This window comes from Sapajus apella, unplaced genomic scaffold, assembly GCF_009761245.1.
Source record: "Sapajus apella isolate SASKATOON/1434 unplaced genomic scaffold, GSC_monkey_1.0 scaffold7, whole genome shotgun sequence".
In the NCBI taxonomy this organism is placed as follows: Eukaryota; Metazoa; Chordata; class Mammalia; order Primates; family Cebidae; genus Sapajus; species Sapajus apella.
The window spans coordinates 43,654,954-43,678,221 of NW_022436947.1; the positions used below are offsets into that span (position 1 = coordinate 43,654,954).

Below are 23,268 nucleotides of genomic sequence, written 5' to 3' on the forward strand. Positions count from 1 at the left end.
AGAAAAAAAGGTAAAATTGTGCTTGTTTGCAGATGACATGATCTTAAATACAAAAAACCCTAAAGACTCATCAAAATACTGTAAAGCTAATAAACAAATTCAGTAAAGTTTCAAGATATGAAATAAATATAAAAAACCTGTAGTATTTTTACAGACTAACAGCAAATGATCTGAAAATGAAATGAAGAAGATATCATTTAAAGTAGCTATAGAAAGTAAAATACTTAATAAATTTAAACATGAAGACAAATATCTTTGCACTAAAAACTCTAAAACATTGATAAAAGAAATTGAAGAAGACAAATAAATGTAAAGCTATTCCATGTTTATGGATTGGAAATAATAATGTTCTTAAAACGTCCATACTACCCCACATGATATGCAGATTCAATGCTCTCTGTATAAAAATTTCTTTGGAATCTTTGAACTAATAAATCAGTCCTAAAATTCATTTAGAACCACAAAAGATCCTAATAGCCAAAGCAACCTTGAGCTAAAAAAACAAAGCCAGAGGAATTATGCTATTTGATTTCAAAATCTACTACAAATCTACAGTAATCAAAGCAGCATGGTATGGTCTAAAAACAGACAGACATATAGAATGGAACACAATAGATAAACCCCAAATAAATACATTCATTTGCAGTCGATTGACTTTCAACAAAGATGTTAAGAACACAAAATGGGCAAAGGATAGTTTCCTTAATACGTCGTACTGGGAAAACTGGACATCCACATGCAAAGGAATGAAATTAGACCTTTATCTCACATCATATACAAGAATCATCTCAAAATAGATTAAAGATTTAAATATACCACCTGAAATTTTAAATTATTACAGAGAAACATGAGGGAAAAGCTTTATGACATTGGTTTGAGCAAAGATTATATGAAGATGATGCCAAAAGCACAGGCAACAAAAGCAAAAATAAAAAAAACCAGAAGTACAAGAAACTAAAAAGCTGAATACCCAATCAGCTTCTGCTGATTGTTTAAATCAACAGAGTGAAGAGACAACCTATAGAATGTGAGAAAATATTTGCAAACCATACAACTGACAGGGTGTTGATATCCAAAATATATAAGAAAGTCAAACAATTCAATAGCACAAAAACAAATAACATGCATTAAAAATGGGCAGAGAATTGGGATAGACGTTTCTCAAAAGAAGACACAAATGACCAAGAGCTACATAAAACATCAATTTCATTAATCATCAGAAAAATATAAATTAAAACCACAGTGAGATATCAACTCCTTTCAGCCAAAATGGCTGTTATCCTAAAGAAAAAAGATAGTGTGTGCTGATGAGAATGTGGAGAAAGGGAATCCTTGCACACTGTTGGTGGGAATGTAAATTGATATATCTATTATGGAAAACAGTATGGAGCTTCCTCAAAAAAAATTAAAAATAGAGCTACCATATAATCCAGTGATCTTACTGCTGACCACATATCCAAAGGAAATGAGATCAGTACGTCAGAGATACCAACACTCTGAGGTTCATTGCAGCATTATTCGCAATAGCCAAGATAGAGTATCAACCGAAGTGTCTATCAGTAGATGATTAGGTAAAGAAAATGTGTTACATATACACAACAGAATACTATTTAGCCTTAAAAAACAAGGACATCCTGTCATTTGTAATAACATGGATAAATCTGAAGGACATTATGTTAAGTGGAATAATTCATGCACAGAGAGATAAATGCCACACTATCTCACTCATATGTGGAATCTAACAAAGTTGAACTTATAGAAGCATAGGGAAGAATGGTAGTTACCAGGGGCTAAGAGAAAAGGAAGGATTGGAATAATGGTCAAAGGGTACAAAATTTCTCTTAGGATGAAGTTCAAAAGATCTGTTGTGCAATATGGTGACTACAGTTATTAGCAAATGCATTATATTCTTGAAAATTGTGAAACGAGTAGATTTAAAAAAAATTTTAAGCCAAATACTGCTGAGGAATGAAGAGTAGATTTCAAGGTTTTCACCACAAAAAACAAGTGAGGTAATCCATGTTAATTAGCTCAATTTAGCCATTCTACAATGTATTCATGTTTCTTTTTTTTTTTTAAATTGTAATTCTTAGAATATTTGTGTGTGTGAGCTTGCTTTTTTTTGGAGATAGCGTCTCACTCTGTCACCTAGACTAGAGTGAGTACAGTGGTGTGATCTCTCCTCACTGCCACCTCTGCCTCCCATGCTCAAGTGATGCTCCCACCTCAGCCTCCTGAGTAACTGGGACTACAGGCACATGCTACCATGCCTGGCTAATTTTTGTATTTTTTTGGTAGAGATGGGGTTTCACTGTGTTGGTTAGGGTGGTCGCAAACTCCTGGCTTCAAGTGCTTTGCCTGCTTTGTAATTCCAGAATGCTGGGATTACAGGCATAAGCCGTCACCTCCAGCCACAGGGACATGGATGAATCTGGAAACCATTCTTCTCAGCGAACTGACACAAGAACAGAAAACCAAACACCGCATGTTCTCACTCATAAGTGGGTGTTGAACAATGAGAACACATGGACATAGGGAGAGGAACATCATACATTGGGATCTGTTGGGGGTGAAGGAGCTAGGGGAGGGATAATGGGGGGAATGGGGAGGGATAACATTAAGAGAAATACCTAATGTAGATGATGGAGGGATGGGTGCAGCAAACCACCATGGCATGTGTATATCTATGTAACAATCCTGCACGATCTGCACATGTAGCCCAGAACTTAAAGTATAATAATAAAAAAACTAATAAAAAATTATGCTGTACAGTATAAACATGTTTTATTTGCTAATCAAAAATAATTTAAAATTTAAAAATATAAGCTATATTGTATGAGGTTAATTGCTTAATTTAAAAAGAAGCTGTCTTCAAATATGTTCAAATTATGTTTTTATAACATAGAAACATCTATGAAACAGAATTTAGTATTAATTATGTTAGTATTTTAGTTGGCTAGTTTATGAATTATTTTTAAATGATTATCAAAATAGAGCCTCTCTAAGGTAATTATACAAAATTAGCACATAATTGCTTATGGTAAAATGTAGTTGTGTTAAAACTCACTTTAAAATTTAGTCTAACAGCCCTTGAAATTACTTTGTTTATGAAGCTTTTCTATATTTAGTTTCAAACAAATCATTTTATGATGCAATGATTAGGGTTAACCTGCTTTGTTGTTTGCTTCTGAATAAAAGGATACTTTTTTTTTTGGTGATACCTGCTGTATTTTTATAGCTAAAAAACAAACTTTATTTTTTGATGTCTGGTCACTTGACCTAAGCATATATATATATATAGCCTGTTCTTCCCATATATCTCACCACATAAAGACAAACCTTTATTCATGTTTTAAAAAAGGACACTTTTTTTTCCCCCATGTATGTATCAACCACAGGGATAGTTTTTAATGAAGAATCAAATCTATGAGGGAAATTATAAATTGTCTACATTTCCTCTGCTTTTTATAAGGTTAAAAAATAATTTTATGTTCTTTTTAAATTCCCCAGCACTTTGAAACAATAGTATTGGAAGAATTTGTTTTGAATGAAGACTTGCATCAATAGAAAAATTCTTAATGTGGAATTGAAGATAAAGTTCAAAGTGGTGATAACATGTTACTGGTCTTCCTTGTTTGTTATTGTCTTAAATTTTCTTTATTGCTGTGCCCTTTTTACTTTTTACTTAAATTATAAAATCTAATGTAATATGTATCTTGTGTTTCCAAAAAGATGCAAAGCTAATATTCTATATACAAAGCTCAGATTCATGCAACAACAAAGAGAACCAGAAAATATGAAGTATCACACACATATTTCAAGTTCCTCATAACTACGGAAATATTTTAAGAGATGTAGAAATACATCATCTTGATACATCTGGATCAATTTTGTACTCAGAAGAGAAAAAAAGTTTCTTAATTTGATAGATCATCTGGAAATTAGAAATCATAAGAAAAATACTTTGGAAAATGGTATTTTACTTTTTATCTATGGTCTGGACAAAGAACTAGAAATTAAGTGGGTCAGAGGTCACATACAACACTCCTTACCTTACTGCTGCTGTGCTTCTTTTTGCTCACTGAGGGGGACCCTGGTTGCCCAGGGCTGGGAACAGAACTGGATCCTGCTGATGTAGGGCCTGAATGAACATGAGATCCTTTTTCAACAACTGATGACAGGACCAGTGGTGACTGCTGTAGTGAGACCTTCTGGAGTTCCGCTGCCAACTGCTTAGGATCAACCCCTGGGGATTTCGCCTTATCCACTACAAGAAAATGAAATAGATTTACGTGCTTCTCCATTTCATAGGTACTTAATACCATGGAACTATGTGCACTCCAGGTGACAAAGGTGAAACATTACCTATAAAATAAGCTCAACTTTAAAAATGAAATTAACTTAATTGCACTTTTATGTATCAATTGCTAAGGAAGTCTACAAGGCTCTGGGAAGAGTGACATAATACTGAATTACAGAGGAAGAGTGAAGTTTCTGTTGCGTCTTCAGAAAAATGTTTTTAATGTTTTACATAGAGAATTGTTTGAATGATGCAATATCCAATTTTATCCATTGGAACTTAATTTGTTTGATTAGCTATGTTTCCTTCCCTAAATTTTACACAGCCCTTTCTCTAAGGGGAAAATTTCAATGGGTATATTTACATTTACAAATGTATTAAAATTCCTCTAGCACTTGGTTTATTCTGTTTAGTGCAGCAACCCAGATTACTAGAATTGGGGCTGCAAGAGTAGAAAGTGCTCAACAAAAATTTATTAAACATAGGAAAAGTTTTTTGTTTTTTTTTTTGAGATGGAGTCTCACTCTGTCGCCAGGCTGGAGTGCAGTGGCGCAATCTTGCATCACTGCAACCTCTGCCTCCCAGGTTCAGGTGATTCTCCTGCCTCATCCTGCCAAGTAGCTGGGATTACAGGCGTCCACCACCACATCCAACTAATTTTTGTATTTTTAGTAGAGACGGGGGTTTCACCACATTGGCCAGGATGGTCTTGATCTCTTGATCTCCTGATCTGTCTGCCTCAGCCTCCCAAAGTGCTGGGATTACAGGTGTGGGCCACCACGCCCAGTCAAAAGTGATGTTTTAAATCTTACAATGAATCTAACAAATTTGTAGATTATATTTGTCATTCAAGAAAGATGTTAAATCTATCTCATCATGTACTTATGAAATTACATGTTGAGTTTTGTTTTTTATAAAAAGGCAATGAGAAGGTTCAGGAATAAGTTTTTTTTTTTTTTTTTTTTTTAAACACAGTTATCCTAAAAAGAATCAAGTATGCTCCAAAAATTATGTAAAACTGAAAAGAAATGGCTCCAGGCATTACTTTCACAGGATGAATTTATATTTAAAGAATTAAAACACTGAACTCATGCAGCAAGGATTTTATGTGAACTTGTTTAAGGGGACTAACACCCAAATATGTATTTTCCCAGAATGTTAAAACTGTAGCTACAATGCCCTAGATTTTGTCTATAATTATATAAATATGTAAAAAAAATCTATAACTTTATCTTTGTCTCTATGTTTATGTCTATATCTTCATCTACAACCACATCTGCCTCTGCAACAACTTCTATGTCTATGTCTTTATTCACCATTGAAACTAGATTTTGTTTACCTACCAGCTTTTGGTGGCTCATGAAGTTCCAGATGCTGGGGATTTTCAGAATCTGATAGCATATTGAGGTCCCTAAAAATTAAAACAAAACATTAAGAAAGATATTGAGGAAATCCGAGACAAAGAACACTTTTTTTCCAACTACCCTTAATTGTTTTCAGTAGGTAAATGAGAAGTGGTTAATGATATAAAGCAACTCCAAAGCATGCTTACCCTCCTAACCCAATATATATTAGCAATGCTGTTAAAAGTCAGAGCTGATAAAAATGATTATTTAAGGTGAAATCTTTATGAATTACATGTAAGTTCATTTTTAAATACACACCCTTGAAATCTAAATGGGTTCAGGCTTTCATTTAAATGAAGTATGTTTCAATAAAAGCATGAAAGGGAAGAGGCTGTTGACACAATCAGAAACTAAGTTAGCTGAATTCTTTCTATGCTTTAGGCTTTGATTTCAAACACGAGAAATCTATAAAACTTATATTCACTTTATTTTATAATTACAGAAAATCTTGCTAACTGGCAAAGGTTCCACCTTAACAATTTTAAATTAAAAGAGTCATGGATAGCCAAAAAATGGAAACAAAAAGATGGGGAAAAACTCACAGTCTTACACATATTTCTGCTTCCCCACTTGGCTGACTAATGATACTCTGAACTTCTTCATATGTTTTAGAAGTTAAGGGAATTCCATTCCATTCCAATACTTGCATCCCTAAAAAGACAAATTTGAATATAAAATCATATGTGTGCTATTTCTAGTCTGGGTGCACAGGGCATCAAAGACATTTATTTGCATTTAGAAGTCAACTCAGCACACCATTTCAGAAAGCATCAGTTCAGAGTTCTCTGCAACATTAATACCAAAACCATTATGCAGTTTGATCTCATTAACTTACCTGAATGCATAAAATATATTTAATACAACATGCAAAATTTTGCTTTTGAAAATCTATTTAATATTATCAAACGCATGCATTCTGTTCACACTGCCATAAAATAAATTATTGAATGTATATTGCTTAAATCAATTTTGTATAGGAAAAAAACCAAACAATTACAACCACCAATATAGTTTTCCTGTGGGGAGCAAGCTACTAGAATAATGTATTTGGTATTTTATCATGAAATGGGAGTAGTAGAAAAAAGTCATTTGGACTTCCTTGTGAAGCTCCATTTCAGAAACGTTGTAGCTTATATATTGTCCGGATGAAACAAAATGCTACTTCCTGTCTTTTTCTTCACTGCATTCCAGACATTCCTGAATCAAGGAATAGCAGGAATGTTACAGGAAGGGCAGCTGCATGGGTCTGTGACCTGTGCACTAGTACAAGACCCTGAGCTCAGAAAGGCCTATGCTTGGTTTAATGCTCTGCTGTTGTCATCTTGAAATTCTTAATAACATTTGAACAAAGAACCTACATTTTAATTTTGCAATGGGTTTTGCAAATTATGTAGCTGGCCTGGTTTGGCCTGGTCAGGTCATTTCTTTTTTTCTATCTAGAAAGATAATTTCATAGAAAAAAAGAAAAGTGTAACACAATTAATATTACAACAGTTTACACGTAGCTTCTTTGGTCCATTTGATATGAGCTGTCAAAATCATTGAAGGGTCTATATATGGCATGATTCACAGTGTCCTGATGCGTGGCTATGTGAATTGGGTATATAGTAGATTAAACCATCCAAGGTAATGCTCAAATAAGTGTGAGCACTGTCAGCTTCATTTGAGAAAAAATGTCTGTATATCAAAATTATGCTGTTGAACCATTATTATTATTATTATTTTTGAGACAGAATCTCACTCTGTCACCCAGATTGGAGTGCAGTGGCGCGATCTCGGCTCTCCGCAACCTCCACCTCCCAGGCTCAAGGTTCTCTGCCTCTGCTTCTCGAGTTGCTGGGATTACAGGTGCACGCCACCATGTTCGGCTAATTTTTGTATTTTTACTAGAGATAGGGTTTCACCATGTTGGCCAGGCTGGTCTTGAACTCCTGACCTCAGGTGATCTGTCTGCCTTAGCCTCCCAAAGTGCTGAGATTACAGGCGTAAGCCACTGTGCCCAGCCTGAACCATTAGGTTTTTAATGAGCTTCACAGATGCCTATGTGAAATTACCTATTGATCATCATTGGCTTCAATGGGAAATTCTAAACATGGCATGATTGTGTCTTTAAAAGTTTTAATGATTATGACATATGTTAGAAAGCATATTTGCCAGTTGTAAGGGAAAAGCTTTTACACTATAGTCAAATGGTAAAAGAAGTCCATAAAAAGGCTCACATAACACAAACAAGAATGACTTTTCTATAACTTACTCCAAGGAAACTTTATCTTCAGATGGGCCTTAGGTTTATTTCAACAATCCCAGGCTGTTGTACACACAAAATGAGAAAATTATGTAAAAGACAGTGATAACACCACGAAAGAAAAATTAGCATGCTGAAAGAGGAAAATAAAGCACTTTTTTTTTAATAAGGAGGAAGAGCACGTTAATAAATAGATGATTTTGAATTCAATAAAATTAAAGTTGTTAGAATTCAGAAATTGCATAGTCACATTTCTGCAGGAGCACATACTATGAAAAGGAATAGTCACATATTTTCATGCTTTTTCTATTGAATTTACTTGTTCATTCTTTACATCCCAAAATAAAAGGGCAAATTTATAGAACATAATTATCCCATAAAATAAAAATAAAAATGCTTCTAAAAAACTAGTATGGTTAATAAATTTCTGAAAAAAATAAACAGATAATTAGAGTTTTGCCTGGATACACACCTGACACCATAACCTACATGACCTGCTCCATGCCACAACACATTAACGGAAATTCTTTCCCTCCGCCTCAGTTTCCTACCCTAGTTGTTTCAGTGCTGCAGTTCAAAAGATTGGGTCAATTCTTTTATCCTGGCTCGGCGCCCGCAGTGAGACGACATAGGGAAGATGACCACTGAACATAGTCATTTAATAGTCATTCCCCTTTCTATTGTCTAATGTCCTACAAATTCTATGAGCCATATTAAAATAATGAATGATATATAGATATAACAAATCACTCCTTATTTATCTCAAAAGAAGTTCTAGTAGTTGTGAAAATTAAATATGACATTTCAAATATACATGAAAATTATTTGTTAATTGTAAAATTCTATAAACTATTTAAAAATACATGTAAAAATTTGTTGAAAATTATGCTCTGTGGAAGTCCAATAATGTATTTTATCATTTAACAGGTTTGAATGTTAGCATTTTAAATCTCAAGACAGCTTTTTACACTGTTTTAGAAATATTTTTCTGGAAAGTAGTACACATATTAATTTATGATATTTATTACATAGTACTTTGAGTAAACATATTTTCTTTACATTTAAATTATTACAAATTTCAGGTATGAAAGTGCACAGATGAAACTTCAGTTATGTTCCTTGAAAGTAGCTATTTTAATAGCTTTTTTTTATTATTATTATTTTTGACACAGGGTCTCACTCTTTCACCTAAGGTAGAGTGCAGTGGCATGATCTCAGCTCACTGCAACCTCTACCTGCCAGGTTCAAGTGATTCTCCTTCCTCAGCCTCCTGAGTAGCTGGGGTTACAGGCACCTGCCACCACACCTGACTAATTTTTATATTTTTAGTAGAGACAGTATTTCAGCCTGTTGGCCAGCCTGGTCTTGAGCCCCTAACCTCAAGTGATCCACTGCCTTCGGCCTCCCAAAGTGCTGGGATTACAGGTGTGAGCCACCACACCTGGCCTTTAATAGCTTTTAATAGGAAATTAAGACAGTCTGGAGTTTTGCTGACTATGTAGCAGTGATGAAAGGATTTATTGCAAAGTCTCTTGCTTAATAGGCTACTAAACACAGAAAAGAGAATAAGAAGATAATTCTAGAACTTTAAAAATATTAACATAAAACATTCTCAAATTGTTTTCATAACTTCTAGGATTACTTAATTTTGCATGTTCCTTAAATGGGCAAAGGCTACTCCTCTCTCCTTAATACAAAATTTCATGTTATGTTCTTTCTTGATCTATATTTATTATTTACCATCACATTGAAAACATCTTAATGACTAAAATTATTCAGTTAGTTAAAAATCTTACAGTCTACTCTATATCCAAACGTATGCCACACAAAAGCTCATGACGTTTATCCATTATACTCACTCTGTATGTATTTTTCTACTGCTTCATATGTAGTAGGCACTACATAATTCATCACCTTTGTTTGTGTCTAACACTTTATGATGTTATAAAAATTAATAAAAAATGATAGTCTACTAGATAACAATTGGAAATATCTAAGTGATTAGTAAAATAAAGATGATTCACAAAGGAGGAAGTTCCAAAACTTTGCAAGTATGTGAAGAAAGCCCAGATTCATTAGTGATTAGAAAGTGCAAATTGAAGCCAGAATATATTACCTAACTGTCATCATATTGGAACAAGTTTGAAAACCATAAAATGCCATGTGTTGATTGGGCTGTAGGATTGGTGACCTTGATTTAATCAAGGAGATATTCTTACTTGATGGTTGTTCTGGTTTATTTTCTCTATAATGTGAGAATATCATGACTATAAATAGATAAAACAACCTCTTATTTACAATTCATAAACATGTAATTATTTTAATGAGAATGCACATGAGTGCAACTGTTCTGGAGGGCAGTCTGGCAGAATGTAGTTAAATCAAGCACATGCACACACTATCACCCAAAAATTCTCTTCGTGGGTATGTATTTGTGAGGAGGTGGAGGTATTAGGAAAAATAGGCATTGAGAGTGTTGTGAATGCTCATGATGGAAATACTTGGCAGAGGCTGAAAGAAACAGGCCATACCAGGTGTTAACACCAGAAGGTGGATACATCTTAAAGTCTTTGCCAAGTTAAAAACAAGTGGGAAACAGGATCTGACCTATTGGCCAATGTCATTTATGTCAATTTAAATAACATGCATACAAAATAAATCATTACATATTTTATGAATATCAAGCATCTCATAAATTATTATAGTTGTTCACCAAAAGGAGCGAAGAATGGGAAAATAAAATGAGACAAAGGAAAATGAATGTGTTAATAAGTGAATAAATGAAAAACACACAAGAGCAGACCTTGAAAAAAATAATAAAGGCCAAAACCTAATTTAAAAATGTATAGTATCAGTTATTTGCAATTTGTCTGCTATCTTTTCTACACTTAGAGTAGTAATCATGACTATAGCGTAATTTTCCAAATTTGAGTAACCTCTTTCAGGAGTCTTCTATAAAGTACTAGCAGCAGCAGCAAATGATCAGCTGAACTTGGCCATTTCCTCTGGCTGAGTCAATAGCAAACATACTTTGCAAGTGGGCTTCAGGGTTCCAATAAAATTGTCCACATCAATTATACTAATTGCTCATTCATTTTAATGTTAGGCAGTGTTAATGTATGAGAAAGACATAGATAAATGGAATTTTTTAAATTAACTTTTTTCACATTTTACAATTTTGATCTATTTATATATTAACATAAAAAGGGAGAAAGGTGAAAAAAATGGAAGAAAGGAAAGATGAAAGAGGAAGGAGTAAAAAGAAAAGAAGGGAAATCTTTGGTAAAGGGAAAAATTAGTATTTGAATATTTATTTACAGGAGAAGGAGACACACTTAGTGATAATAAGACATTCGAAACTAGGGTATATTTTCCTGAGTATATTTATTTCAAAATATACAATAAGCTATTTGTGATGGTTAATATTTTGAGTGTCAACTTGATTGGACTGAAGGATGCAAAGTATTGATCCTGGGTGTGTGAGGGTGCTGGCAAAGGAGATTAAGATTTTAGTCAGTGGGTTGGGAGAGGCAGACCCACCTCCAACTGGGTGGGCACCAGCTAATCAGCTGCCAGCATAGCCAGAATATAGCAGGCGGAAGAAGTTGGAAAGAGCAGACTTGCAGAGTGTTCTGGCCTTCATCTTTCTCCTGTGCTGGAAGCTTCCTGCCCTTGAACATCAGACTCCACGTTCTTCAGCTTTTGGACACTTTGATGTACACCAGTGGTTTGCCAGAGACTCTCCGGCATTTGGCCACAGACTAAAGGCTGCGCTGTTGGCTTCCTACTTTTGAGGCTTTGGAACTCGAACTGATCCACTACTGGCTTCCTTGCTCCTAAACTTGCAGACAGCCTATCATATGACTTTACCTTGTGATCGTCTGAGTAAATTCTCCTTAATAAATTCTCTTTCATATATACATACATCTTATTAGTTCTATCTCTCTAGAGAACCCTGACTAATACGCTATTGATAAATATATTCACTCTACTGTGTATTAAACACTGGATCTTTTTTTTTTGTTATATATATATTTTATTGCATTTTAGGTTCTGGGGTACATGTGAAGAACATGCTGAATTTTTGCATAGGTACATACATGGCAATGTGGTTTGCTGCCTCACCTATATCTGGCATTTCTCCCCATGTTATCCCTTCCCAACTCCCTATCCTCTGCTGTTCCTTCCCTAGTCTCCCCCCACGCACTAAACACTGGATCTTATTTTTTCTCTCCAACTGTATTTTTGTACCCATTAACCAACCTCTTTTCATATCCTGCTTCAAATCCTTCCCAGCCTTTGGCAACCATCATTTTATTCTCTATGAAATCAACATTTTTAGCTCCTACATATGGAGTGGGAACATGCAATATTTTACATTCTACACCTAACTTATTTCATCTAATATAATGTCCTCCAATTCCAGCCATGTTGCTGCAAATGATATCTCATTCCTTTTCATGGCTTAATAGAATTCCATGGTATATACATATACATTCTCCTTACCCATTTATAAAATTTTGAAGTTGAAAACTGTTGTGTTGAAGAGCTAATCACATAATAATATTGCTATTTATTACTATTATTGCTATTATTTTTACTTTTTGTATTTATGGTTCAAAGAAAACTTAAAATAGAGCCTAGATATCCAAAATGTATAAAAATGGACCTTCTTTTTATCAAAGCAGGCTCAGTCTGCCTTCTAGCTCCCTCACCATTCTCCAGGTCCTATTCAATAGGTACCCTTAGATATACCCTGTCTCCCTGATTTACCTGAGTTGTCAGTTTAAAATTATATGACAACCTGAATAAGTGCCTAAGAACAATTGCTATTAACTAGGACATTGCTTCTTGAGATGTACTGGAATGAAGGTGCTCTGAATTTCATTTTATTGAAAATGAAATCTTAATTGGTTTAAAAACTTTTTTTTTTTTACCCACCAACTATAGGAATAATGCTTTCAAATAGAGTTCTGTGTAATATTTAGCATTAAAAATTAACATTTGCCTATCTCTTTTTTTTTTTTTTTTTTGAGACGGAGTTTCACTCATGTTACCCAGGCTAGAGTGCAATGGCGCGATCTCGGCTCACCGCAACCTCCGCCTCCTGGGTTCAGGCAATTCTCCTGCCTCAGCCTCCTGAGTAGCTGGGATTACAGGCACACACCACCATGCCCAGCTAATGTTTTGTATTTTTAGTAGAGACGGGGTTTCACCATGTTGACCAGGATGGTCTCGATCTCTTGACCTCGTGATCCACCCGCCTCGGCCTCCCAAAGTGCTGGGATTACAGGCTTGAGCCACCGCGCCCGGCCCACATTTGCCTATCTCTTAATAAACAGAATATACACTATTTTTATATAGATAAATATTTTCTGTATCAAAAATGTGTTTTATGAGCCATCTTGCCATTGGTAGCTGACTGTTGATATTTTCTTTTCACCCTTATCAAACTGTGTTCACATGCAGTTTGGTTATTTACTAGTTGTTTTGCCATTGAGCAAGTTGGTTAATCCTCCATCCTTGACTCCCTCAGGGGGATTGTACTTGCTTGATGACTGCTCTAGTTTTATTTCCATCCTACTGCGGAGAATACTATGACTATGATAGAATGCAAAACACGAAACAACTGCTTGTTTACAACTTGTAAATATGCATTTTTTAGCTGAAAGTTTATATAAGAAATTTTAAAAAGAACTTTAGGATCCTAAAATTTCCATTTTATTCTTAATTATTTTCCTTATCTATAGCTGTACTTGACATATTTAGTAAAACTTTCCCAAGCATAGAAATCATGTCATCTAAGTTTTCCTTTTTGTACTTCCTACATCTCCTCTCATGGCCCTCTCTGTGGCAGTTGTCCAGGTTCTTTGGATTGGTCTTGGCTCCCCAGGGCTCCAATGGTGTCCCCATTACCTAGTTTATTTTCTCTCGGCATTGTTACATTTGTTACATTGACTACATCTGGGTTGGTTAACTCAGCTTGGGACAGCCAGTCTGCAGTCTGAATCTAAATTTGGTTTAAATCTACATGCCAAGCAAATGTAATATTTATCACTAATGCTACTAAACCCAAAGTTGACTTAAAAGCAAAATACCAAAATTTTACCCCATTAAAATATACACTTAAAAATATAATACATCATAATCTTATCTCTCAATATGAAGATAATAGAATTTTAAACTCATTAAAATTTTTAATGCAAATTTTATAAATGAATATTCTTCCAAATTTCAGTAGCATTAAAATACATATATAGGAGATTTGCAGGAACATTCTACTCTTTTGCCTTAAGTCACTGTATTTTTATACTGAATTTAAAATGAATGTAACAGATTGTTATGCAAATTTATATGCTATGATAATATACTCTGTTTCCATCTTTGGGCAGGACTGTTGACAAGAATTCTTTAGAGAAATGTTATACAGCATGGATATCTTTTTAAATAGGCTGGAATTAGAGAAGGTAAATTCTATATTTGAAACTGTCATTGATTTGGGATGTGATCTTGGACAATTTACTTTCCACGAACCTCCTTTCAATCTCAAATTTTGTGAAGAACAAGCAATTAAAATTAGCAAAGTATGGCTTGCATATATAAACTCCAAAATGAAATAAATTTACATATTAAAAATTTTTTCATCACATTTTGAATAAAAGAAATTTGAGAAATACCAAAGACTACAGTTGAATGATCTGAGCTGACTGGTATTTCTTTTCTAAGTCTGAGCACATTGAAAGTATTTAGAATCAATGACTTCTTTACTCACATATCTAAAATAGATTTAGCTCCAATTGCAAAAAAGTGTAATTGTAAAATAAACAGATTCTTATATATGTTACAGTGTTAATGGTTAACAATAAAAATATTGTTCAAAAGGATTTCATGAATCAAATGTGTTGTAAAAGCATAAATCACAATCATTTTATAGACTAATGTCATATAGCAAGCAAGATCCTTATAAGTGCTCTAGTTTTAATCTGTTACACTATATATTAAAAATGTGACATCTAAGAGGTGACATAACTTTTTTAATATCCCACAGTTAATGGTAGTCAGAAATATGAACCCGAACCATCTGCCAGCCCAATGCATATTATCAGTGAATAGGAAAACTCATTCAACTTATACCAACTAAACCTACATGCTAGCTCACCTGAAGGCAAACTATGTTCAAATATGTGAAACTTCACACAAATAACAAATATTATTTGTAATGCCATTTAAATTACAACAAAACCTGATAATTTAGAAATTGTATTTATTATCTATATGCTGATATTATTTGGAGACTTGTACATGCAAAAACTGAAGACATTATTGAAGGAAGAGAAAGTTGCTTATGATGAGTTAACAGTGACAGAAATAAATAAAATTTGACTGGGTCTTTTATCACTTTTCCCGATCTGACTCCTAGAAGAGAGGCCAGTACCATATTTCTCCAGGCACACTGATGGAAATTTATGCTGAACCTTACTGGGAAGGAAAATAATGTAAGAAGGATGAAAAGAATAGGAGGTGTAGAGTGAGTGGTAGGGAGGAGATGGTAGTTGGAGCTTCCAAATAAAGTAGGGACCAGCATCCTGCTTGCTTATATTGTCTACAGAAGATGTCTAGCATGTTTTTTGAAATCAAAATTAACAAGAGGTGACTTTAGAAAGTTGTACACTAGATTCTGTGACTCTCAATGTAGGCAAAACTATTCTTGTGAAAATTTTGGCACAATTAAGGGAGCCACTCATTAACAGGGAAGTGTACTGGCTTTGATATGACACTCTTAGTGACATGGATTGATGTACAGAGACCAAAACTCCAGTGTTCTAAAATGTGTAATACCCTCACAGGGAAGTTGCTCAAAGCATGCAGGCAGGAAACACCAAATGATGAATGCAATTCAATTTCCCACCAACAGATGAAAGAAAGATTAGAATTGATTACATTTGATTTACATAAAAAGTAATACTTCTTGCACTCAAATATGACTGTTGCAAGTAAATGCTTTTTAAACATACTTAATGTGAATAAGGGAATATAATTAGCCATGATTTGTGGACCAACCTGTAAGAGGATTATCATGATAGGATTCAGTTTCTATTCACTGTGACCACTAGAACAATCCAGTCCAGCGTTTCCTTGAAAGATTGGCATAGATGCTAGAAGTCACTTTATAGCTACAGTTCATTGCGTTTTGCTTTCTATGTGTTATTTGAAACAGATTGAATCAGAAAGTGGCTGAATGAGGCAGAATAAGGGACATGACTACATTAGTATAATTCGATTGACCCCTAGAAAATAATGTTACATGTGGAGTTATCCAATAATAGGTATGTAATGTTATCTTCTCATTCTTCTTAGTTTAATATCACAATTTATTTGTTAGAATGCCCAGAATGGATGCTTTTTACTAACTTTCTAATAAAATGATATTAACATATTAATACTCTGCTATGGTTTGAATGCCTCCTCAAAAACTCATGTTGAAATTTAATTGCCATTGTTATGGTTAGGGCCTTTAAGAGATGAAGGGGTACAGCCCTAATGGATGGATTAATGCCATTATTTCAGGAGTAAGTTGAATCAGGAGTAAGCTGAATCAATGTTCATATATCCCAAAAGAGGGTTCCAGATACAAAGGATGAGTTCAATCTGATTCCTTACTCTCTCTGTCCTGTATGCTTACTTGAAAGAGCATGCCTTTTTACTATGTTATGACACAGCAAGAAGGTCCTTCCAAGATGCCAGAACTGTGATCTTAGACTTACCAGCCTGAAGAACTTTGGGAAATAAATGACTTTTCTTTATAAATTATTCAGTCTCTGATATTCTGTCATAGCAGCAGAAAACAGACTAAAATACTATCAAATCTTATGAATACCATAACCAGTTAACAATAACTAACTAAACCAATACTATGTGGATTGCATAGAAATGCATAATTAATTCAACAAACTTAGGAAGCTAGGGTAGTTGATGTACTTAGGAATGAGAAATGCTTGCCTTAACTACTTCCTCCTCTGCTTTAAGTATCCTCACTGAATTATTAATAATTTAACTTCAGTTCTGTTTAAAACCTTTATGATATTCACATATTGTGTACTGTTCCTTTTAAGTTGTTACTTAAATGTATCTTACTACTCAGACAATATATTTCAATATAAAATATCATCACTTTATACTAAGAAAGTATTTCCTAACAAATATAAATGCCATCTGACCTAGTGGCAAAATCATAATCATTGCCACCATCATCTCCACTGAGCACAGATATAAGGATAATAAATTCCATTTCATAACATCATTTGACAGATAAAATTCCCAGAAGTTTGCTTAGATTACGGAGGTATAGCTTTAAATCATGTGTAAAATGAGACAAAAAGGAAATTATATTTCTGAAAAAGAAAGTTACAAGAAAAAATATCTCTCAATCAAAATTTAAGAGTAAAAGGAAAATTCAAATATATTCATCCTATAGTCTAAGAAAATAAAATGTTTCTTTTGACAAAGAAGGAGAGAGTTTTTATCATAACCCAAATATTAAAAGTATGCTTCACAAGAAATAAGACAACATGGTCAGTTGCTGTGTAGAAAAATGTTAATTAAAGATTAATATTATTGAAGGGGAAGGAACACTTCCAAACTCATTGTATAAGGCCAACATTATTACCTGACACCAAGGCCAGACAAGGATGCTTCAAAGGAAAATTACGGGCCAATATCCCTGATGAACATAGATACAAAACTCCTCAATAAAATACTAGCATACCGAATTCAACAGCACATTAAAATGATCAAGTGGGATTTATCACTGGATGCAACAAGGTTTTAACATACATAAATCAATACATGTGCTACAAATGGTGATCATCTCAATAAATGTAGAAAAACATTTGACAAAATTCAACATTTTCTCATATTAAAAAAACTCTCAACAAATTGTGTATAGAAGGAATATACCTCAAAATATAAAAGGCCATCTCTGACAAATCTACAACTTATATCATACTCAATGATGAAAAGTTGAAAGTTTTCCTCTAAGACATGGGTATTCATTCTCACTAATTTCATCTATATAGTACTGGAAGTTCTACCCAGAGTATTAGGAAAGAAAAAGAAATAAAATACATTCATATTGGACAGGAAAAAGTAAAATTGTCTATTTGCAGATGACATGATCTTATATATGGAAAACAGTGAAGACTGCACCAAAATAATTAATAAACAAATTCAGTAAAGTTACAGGATATAAAATCAACATATTAAAATTAGTTTATACTATACACAGCCTATACTATGCACTTCTATACACTGATAAACTATCTGAAAAAGAAATTTTAAAATCTTATATATGATAGCTAGAAAAACAAGCTACTTGGGAATACATTTAACCAAGAAGCTAAAAGATCTATGCACTGAATATGATAATACTGATGAAAGAAACTAAAAAATACACCAAGAAAAAAATATTCTGTGCCTATGGATCAGAAGAATCGATATCATTAAAATGTCCATGCTAACCAAAGTGATCTGCAGATTAAATGCAACTCTTACCAAAATTCTAATGTCATTTTTCACAGAAATAGAAAGTAATCTTGAAATTCATGTGGAACCACAGAGATATAATGTTATGTCTATGGGGTGAAGCTTTACTCCCCTGCCTTTGGAAAAGGCAAGGAAGAGTGGAAAGGATTGCATTTTGCTGTTTGAATGCCACCTTAGCTGCAGTACAATAGAACACCAGGTAGATTTCTATGATTTTTGACTCCTGACTCCTGGATGGCACTTTTGGACTCACCTGGGGTCTGGTGGACCTTGCAATGCTGAAGGGAAAGACACAGGCCTGGCTGGCTTTGCCACCTGCTAATTGTAGAGTTCCAGGGCCGTTAGTGAACAGGCAGTAGTAGCCAGGAAGTGGTTAATGCAGGCCTTGGGAAAGATCCAGTGCTGTACTGTCTTCGGGTCTGACCCCGTGTAGCCATAGTAATGTTTGCCATAGGGGTACTTGTGTCACTCGATCCCCAACTTTAAGTGGCTCAGAACAGAGAGAGAGACTTTATGTTTGGGAGAAAGTAAGGGAAGAGAACAAGAGTCTCTGCCTGGTAATCCAGAGAATTCTCCCAGATCCTGTGCTAGACCATCAAGGTGGTACTTCCACAAGTCTGCAGGAACCACAGCATTATTGGGCTTCAGGTGCCCTCTAAAGCAGATACAGCTTATATCATAACACCAAGTCATTTGAAATATCTGGAAAGACTTCCCAAAAGGACAGCTATGAAAGAGCCCAGAGAGTAAGGACTATATTAAATACCTAACTCTTCAATGCCCAGACAGGAAAACATGACCTCACCTAATGAACTAAATAAGCACCAGGAACCAATCCTAGAGAAACAGAGATGTATGACCTTTTAGACAAAGAATTAAAAATGTCTGTGTTGAGGAAATGCAAAGTAACTCGAGAACACAGAGAAGAAATTCAGAATTCTCTTAGATAAATTTAATAGAGTATGAAATAACCAAAGAAATCAAGCAGAAATTCTGGAGCTGAAAAATGCAATAGATATAAGTGAATAATGCATCAGAGGTCTTTAAAAGCAGACTTAATCAAGCAAAAGAAAGGGTTAGTGAGCTTCAAGGCAAGCTATTTAACATACACACAGAAGACCAAAAAAAAAAAAAAAAAAAAAAGGGGAGAATTTAAAAAATAAAGCATATCTACAGGATCTAGAAAATGCCTCCAAAGGGCAAATCTAAGAGTTATTGACCTTAAAGTGGAAGCAGAGGAAGAGATTGGGGCAGGAAGTTTATTCAAAGTGATAATGACAGAGAACATCCCAAACCTAGAGAAAGATATCAATATCCAAGAACAAGAAGGTTATAGAACACCAAACAGGTTTAACTCAACGAAGACCACCTAAAGGCATTTAATAATCAAACTCCCAAAGGTCAAGGATAAAGCAGCAAGAGAAAAGAAACAAATAACATACAATAGAGTTCCAACACATCTGGTAACAGACTTTTCAGTGGAAATCTTGTAGTTTAGGAGAGAGTGATATGACATATTTAAAGTGCTGAAGGATAAAAACTTTTACCCTAGAATAGTATATCTCGTTAAAATATCCTTCAAACACGAAGGAGAAATAAATACTTAACACAGGCAAACAAAAGCTGCGGGATTTGAATACCAGACCTTTCCTACAAGAAATGCTAAAGGGGCCCCACTGGCTGCTCTGAAAAGCCATCTTTGCATTGTTCCTCGTCCGACTCCTCGCTCGCCGCAGCCGCCTCCGCCGCGCGCCTCCTTCGCCGTCGCGGACTCCGGCAGCTTAATCGCCAGAGTCCTTGAACTCTCACTTTTTAAAAAAATCCCCCGCATCGGATCACCGGCGTGCCCACCATGTCAGACGCAGCGGTAGACACCAGCTCCGAAATCACCACCAAGGACTTGAAGGAGAAGAAGGAAGTTGTGGAGAAGGTGGAAAATGGAAGAGACGTCCCTGCTAACGGGAATGCGAATGAGGAAAATGGGGAGCAGGAGGCTGACAATGAGGTAGATGAAGAAGAGGAAGAAGGTGGGGAGGAAGAGGAGGAGGAAGAAGAAGGTGATGGTGAGAAGGAGGATGGAGATGAAGATGAGGAAGCTGAGTCTGCTACGGGCAAGCGGGCAGCTGAAGATGATGAGGATGATGATGTCGATACCAAGAAGCAGAAGACCGACGAGGATGAATAGACAGCAAAAAAGGAAAAGTTAAACTAAAAAAAAAAAAAAGAAAAAAAAAAAAGGCCGCCGTGACCTATTCATCCTCCACTTCCCGTCTCAGAATCTAAACGTGGTCACCTTCGAGTAGAGAGGCCGGCCCGCCCGCCCACCGCGGGCAGTGCCACCCGCAGATGATGCGATGCGCTCTGCACTACCCAACCCAAACCATGAGAATTTGCAACAGGGGAGGAAAAAAGAACCAAAACTTCCAAGGCCCTGCTTTTCTTCTTAAAAGTACTTTAAAAAGGAAATTTGTTTGTATTTTTTATTTATATTTTATATTTTTGTACATATTGTTAGGGTCAGCCATTTTTAAAGATCTCGGATGACCAAACCAGCCTTCGGAGCGTTCTCTGTCCTACTTCTGACTTTACTTGTGGTGTGACCATGCTCATTATAATCTCAAAGGAGAAAAAAAACCTTGTAAAAAAAAAAAAAAGCGAAAAACAACAACAGAAAAACAATCATATTCTGAGCATTCCAGTACCTTTGTTGTGTATGTACTTAGCTGTACTATAAGTAGTTGGTTTGTATGAGATGGTTAAAAGGCCAAAGATTAAAAGGTTTCCTTTTTCTCCTTTTTTGTCTATGAAGTTGCTGTTTATTTTTTTTGGTCTGTTTGATATATGTGTGAAACAATGTTGTCCAACAATAAACAGGAATTTTATTTTGCTGAGTTGTTCTAACAAAGCTGTCTCAAAAAAAAAAAAAAAAAAAGAATTGCTAAAGGGGTACACTTCAATCAGAAAAAAAAGGACATTAATGAGTAATAAATAATCACCTGATGGTACAAAATTCATTGGTAATAGCATGTACGCAGAAAAACACACTGTATTATAACACTGTAACTGTAGTGTGTAAACTACTCTTATCCTAGATAGAAGATTAAATGATGAACCAATAAAAAATAATAACTACAACAACTTTTCAAGACATAGTGTAAGATATAAATAGAAACAAAAAAAAGTTAAAAAGTGGGGGGATGAAATTAAGGCATAGAGTTTTTATTAGTTTTCATTTTGCTTGTTTGTTTATACAAATAGTGTAATTATCAGGTTGAAATAATTGGTTATGAGATAGTATTTGCAATTCTTATATTAACCTCAAACCAAAAAACATACAATATATACAAAAAAGATAAAAAGCAAGAAACTAAATCATATCACCAGAGAAAATCACCTTCACTAGAGGAAAACAGGAAGGAAAGAAAGAAGAGAAGCCCACAAAACAACCAGAAAACAAACAACAAAATGGCAGGAGTAAGTTTTTACTTATCAGTAATAACATTGAATGTAAATGGACTAAACACTTCAATCAAAAGATATAGTAATGGATGAATAAACAAGACCCATTGTTCTACTGACTACAAGAAACACACTTAACCTATAAAGACATATATAGATTGAAAATAAAGGGATGGAGAAAGATATTTCATGCCAGTGGAAACCAAAAATAAAAACCTACAAAGTAATAATAGGAAAAATTTTGGAAACTATTCAAATACATGGAGTCACTATACTTAGACAAAATAGATTTTAAGACAAAAGCTGTAAGAAGAGACAAAGAAGGTCACTGTATAATGATAAAGAGGTGAATTCAGCAAGATAACATAACAATTGTAAATATATATGCACCCAACATTGGATCACCCAGATATGTAAAGGAAATATTGTTAGAGCTAAAAAGAGAGATAGGCTCCATTACAATAATAGCTGAGACTTCAAAATCCCATTTTCAGCAGAAAATCAGACAAAGCAACATCAGACTTAATCTACACTATAGACCAAATGGATGTAATAGATATTTACAGAACATTTCATCCAAGAGCTGCAGAATACGCATTCTTTTCCTCAGCACATGAATCATTCTCAAGGATAGACCATATGTTAGGTCACAAAACGAGTTTTAAAACATTCAAACAATGAAAAATCATCAAGTATTTTCTCCTACCACAATGGAATAAATCTAGAAATTAATAACAAGGAGAATGTTAGAAATGATTCAAATACATGGAAATTAAACAATATGCTCCTGAATGACCAGTGGATCAATGAAGAAATTTAGGAGGAAATTGTAAACTTTCTTGAAACAAATGATAATGGAAAAACATACTAAAATCCATGCAAAAGCAGTACTAACAGGGAATTTTATAGCTACAAGTGCCTACATCAAAAAGAGAAAACTCTTGAAATGAAAAATCTAATGATGCATCTTAAAGAACTAGAAAAGCAAGAGCAAACCAAACCTCAAATTAGAAGAAAACAAATAATAAAGATCAGAGAAGAAATAAATGAAATCAAAATGATAAAAATACAAAAGATCAGCAAAACAAAAAATTGATGTTTTGAAACAGATATATGAAAAGGTGCTTAAGATCACTGATCATAAAATAAATGAAAATCAAAACTACAATGAGATATAATTTCACCCCAGTTAAAATGGCTTATGTCCAAAAGACAGGCAATAACAAATGCTGATAAGGATGTGGAGAAAAGAGAACTCTTGTCCACTGTTGGTGGGAATATAAATTGGTACAATCAATACGGAGAACAATTTGGAG

General features: G+C 34.5%; 2 protein-coding genes across 10 annotated transcripts in view; one reads left to right on the forward strand and one right to left on the reverse strand.

Moving 5' to 3' along the window:
* The window catches only part of PCLO (piccolo presynaptic cytomatrix protein), a 416,914-nt gene that overhangs the window by 84,438 nt on the left and 309,208 nt on the right, over window positions 1–23,268 (reverse strand). For 6 of the 9 annotated variants that reach the window (XM_032276463.1, XM_032276460.1, XM_032276462.1 and 3 more), the window contains exons 11-13: window positions 6,249–6,357; window positions 5,644–5,711; window positions 4,053–4,267 (exon numbers count right to left, since the gene is read on the reverse strand). In XM_032276463.1, the coding sequence (XP_032132354.1) occupies window positions 4,053–4,267; window positions 5,644–5,711; window positions 6,249–6,357 (392 nt within the window). Of the gene's footprint in view, window positions 1–4,052; window positions 4,268–5,643; window positions 5,712–6,248; window positions 6,358–7,960; window positions 8,015–23,268 lie in introns of those variants that run through there. The other 3 variants (XM_032276464.1, XM_032276467.1, XM_032276465.1) reach the window with 3 other exon arrangements.
* On the forward strand, window positions 20,145–21,329 carry LOC116550419 (prothymosin alpha-like). The gene has a single exon (XM_032276469.1). It carries the CDS (start codon window positions 20,346–20,348, stop codon window positions 20,676–20,678), a length of 333 nt encoding a protein of 110 aa, XP_032132360.1. The 5' UTR covers window positions 20,145–20,345; the 3' UTR covers window positions 20,679–21,329.

Coding starts and splice junctions, on each gene's coding strand:
- LOC116550419 (XM_032276469.1), top strand. CDS start 20,346: ATGTCAGACGCAGCGGTAGACACCAGCTCCGAAATCACCACCAAGGAC.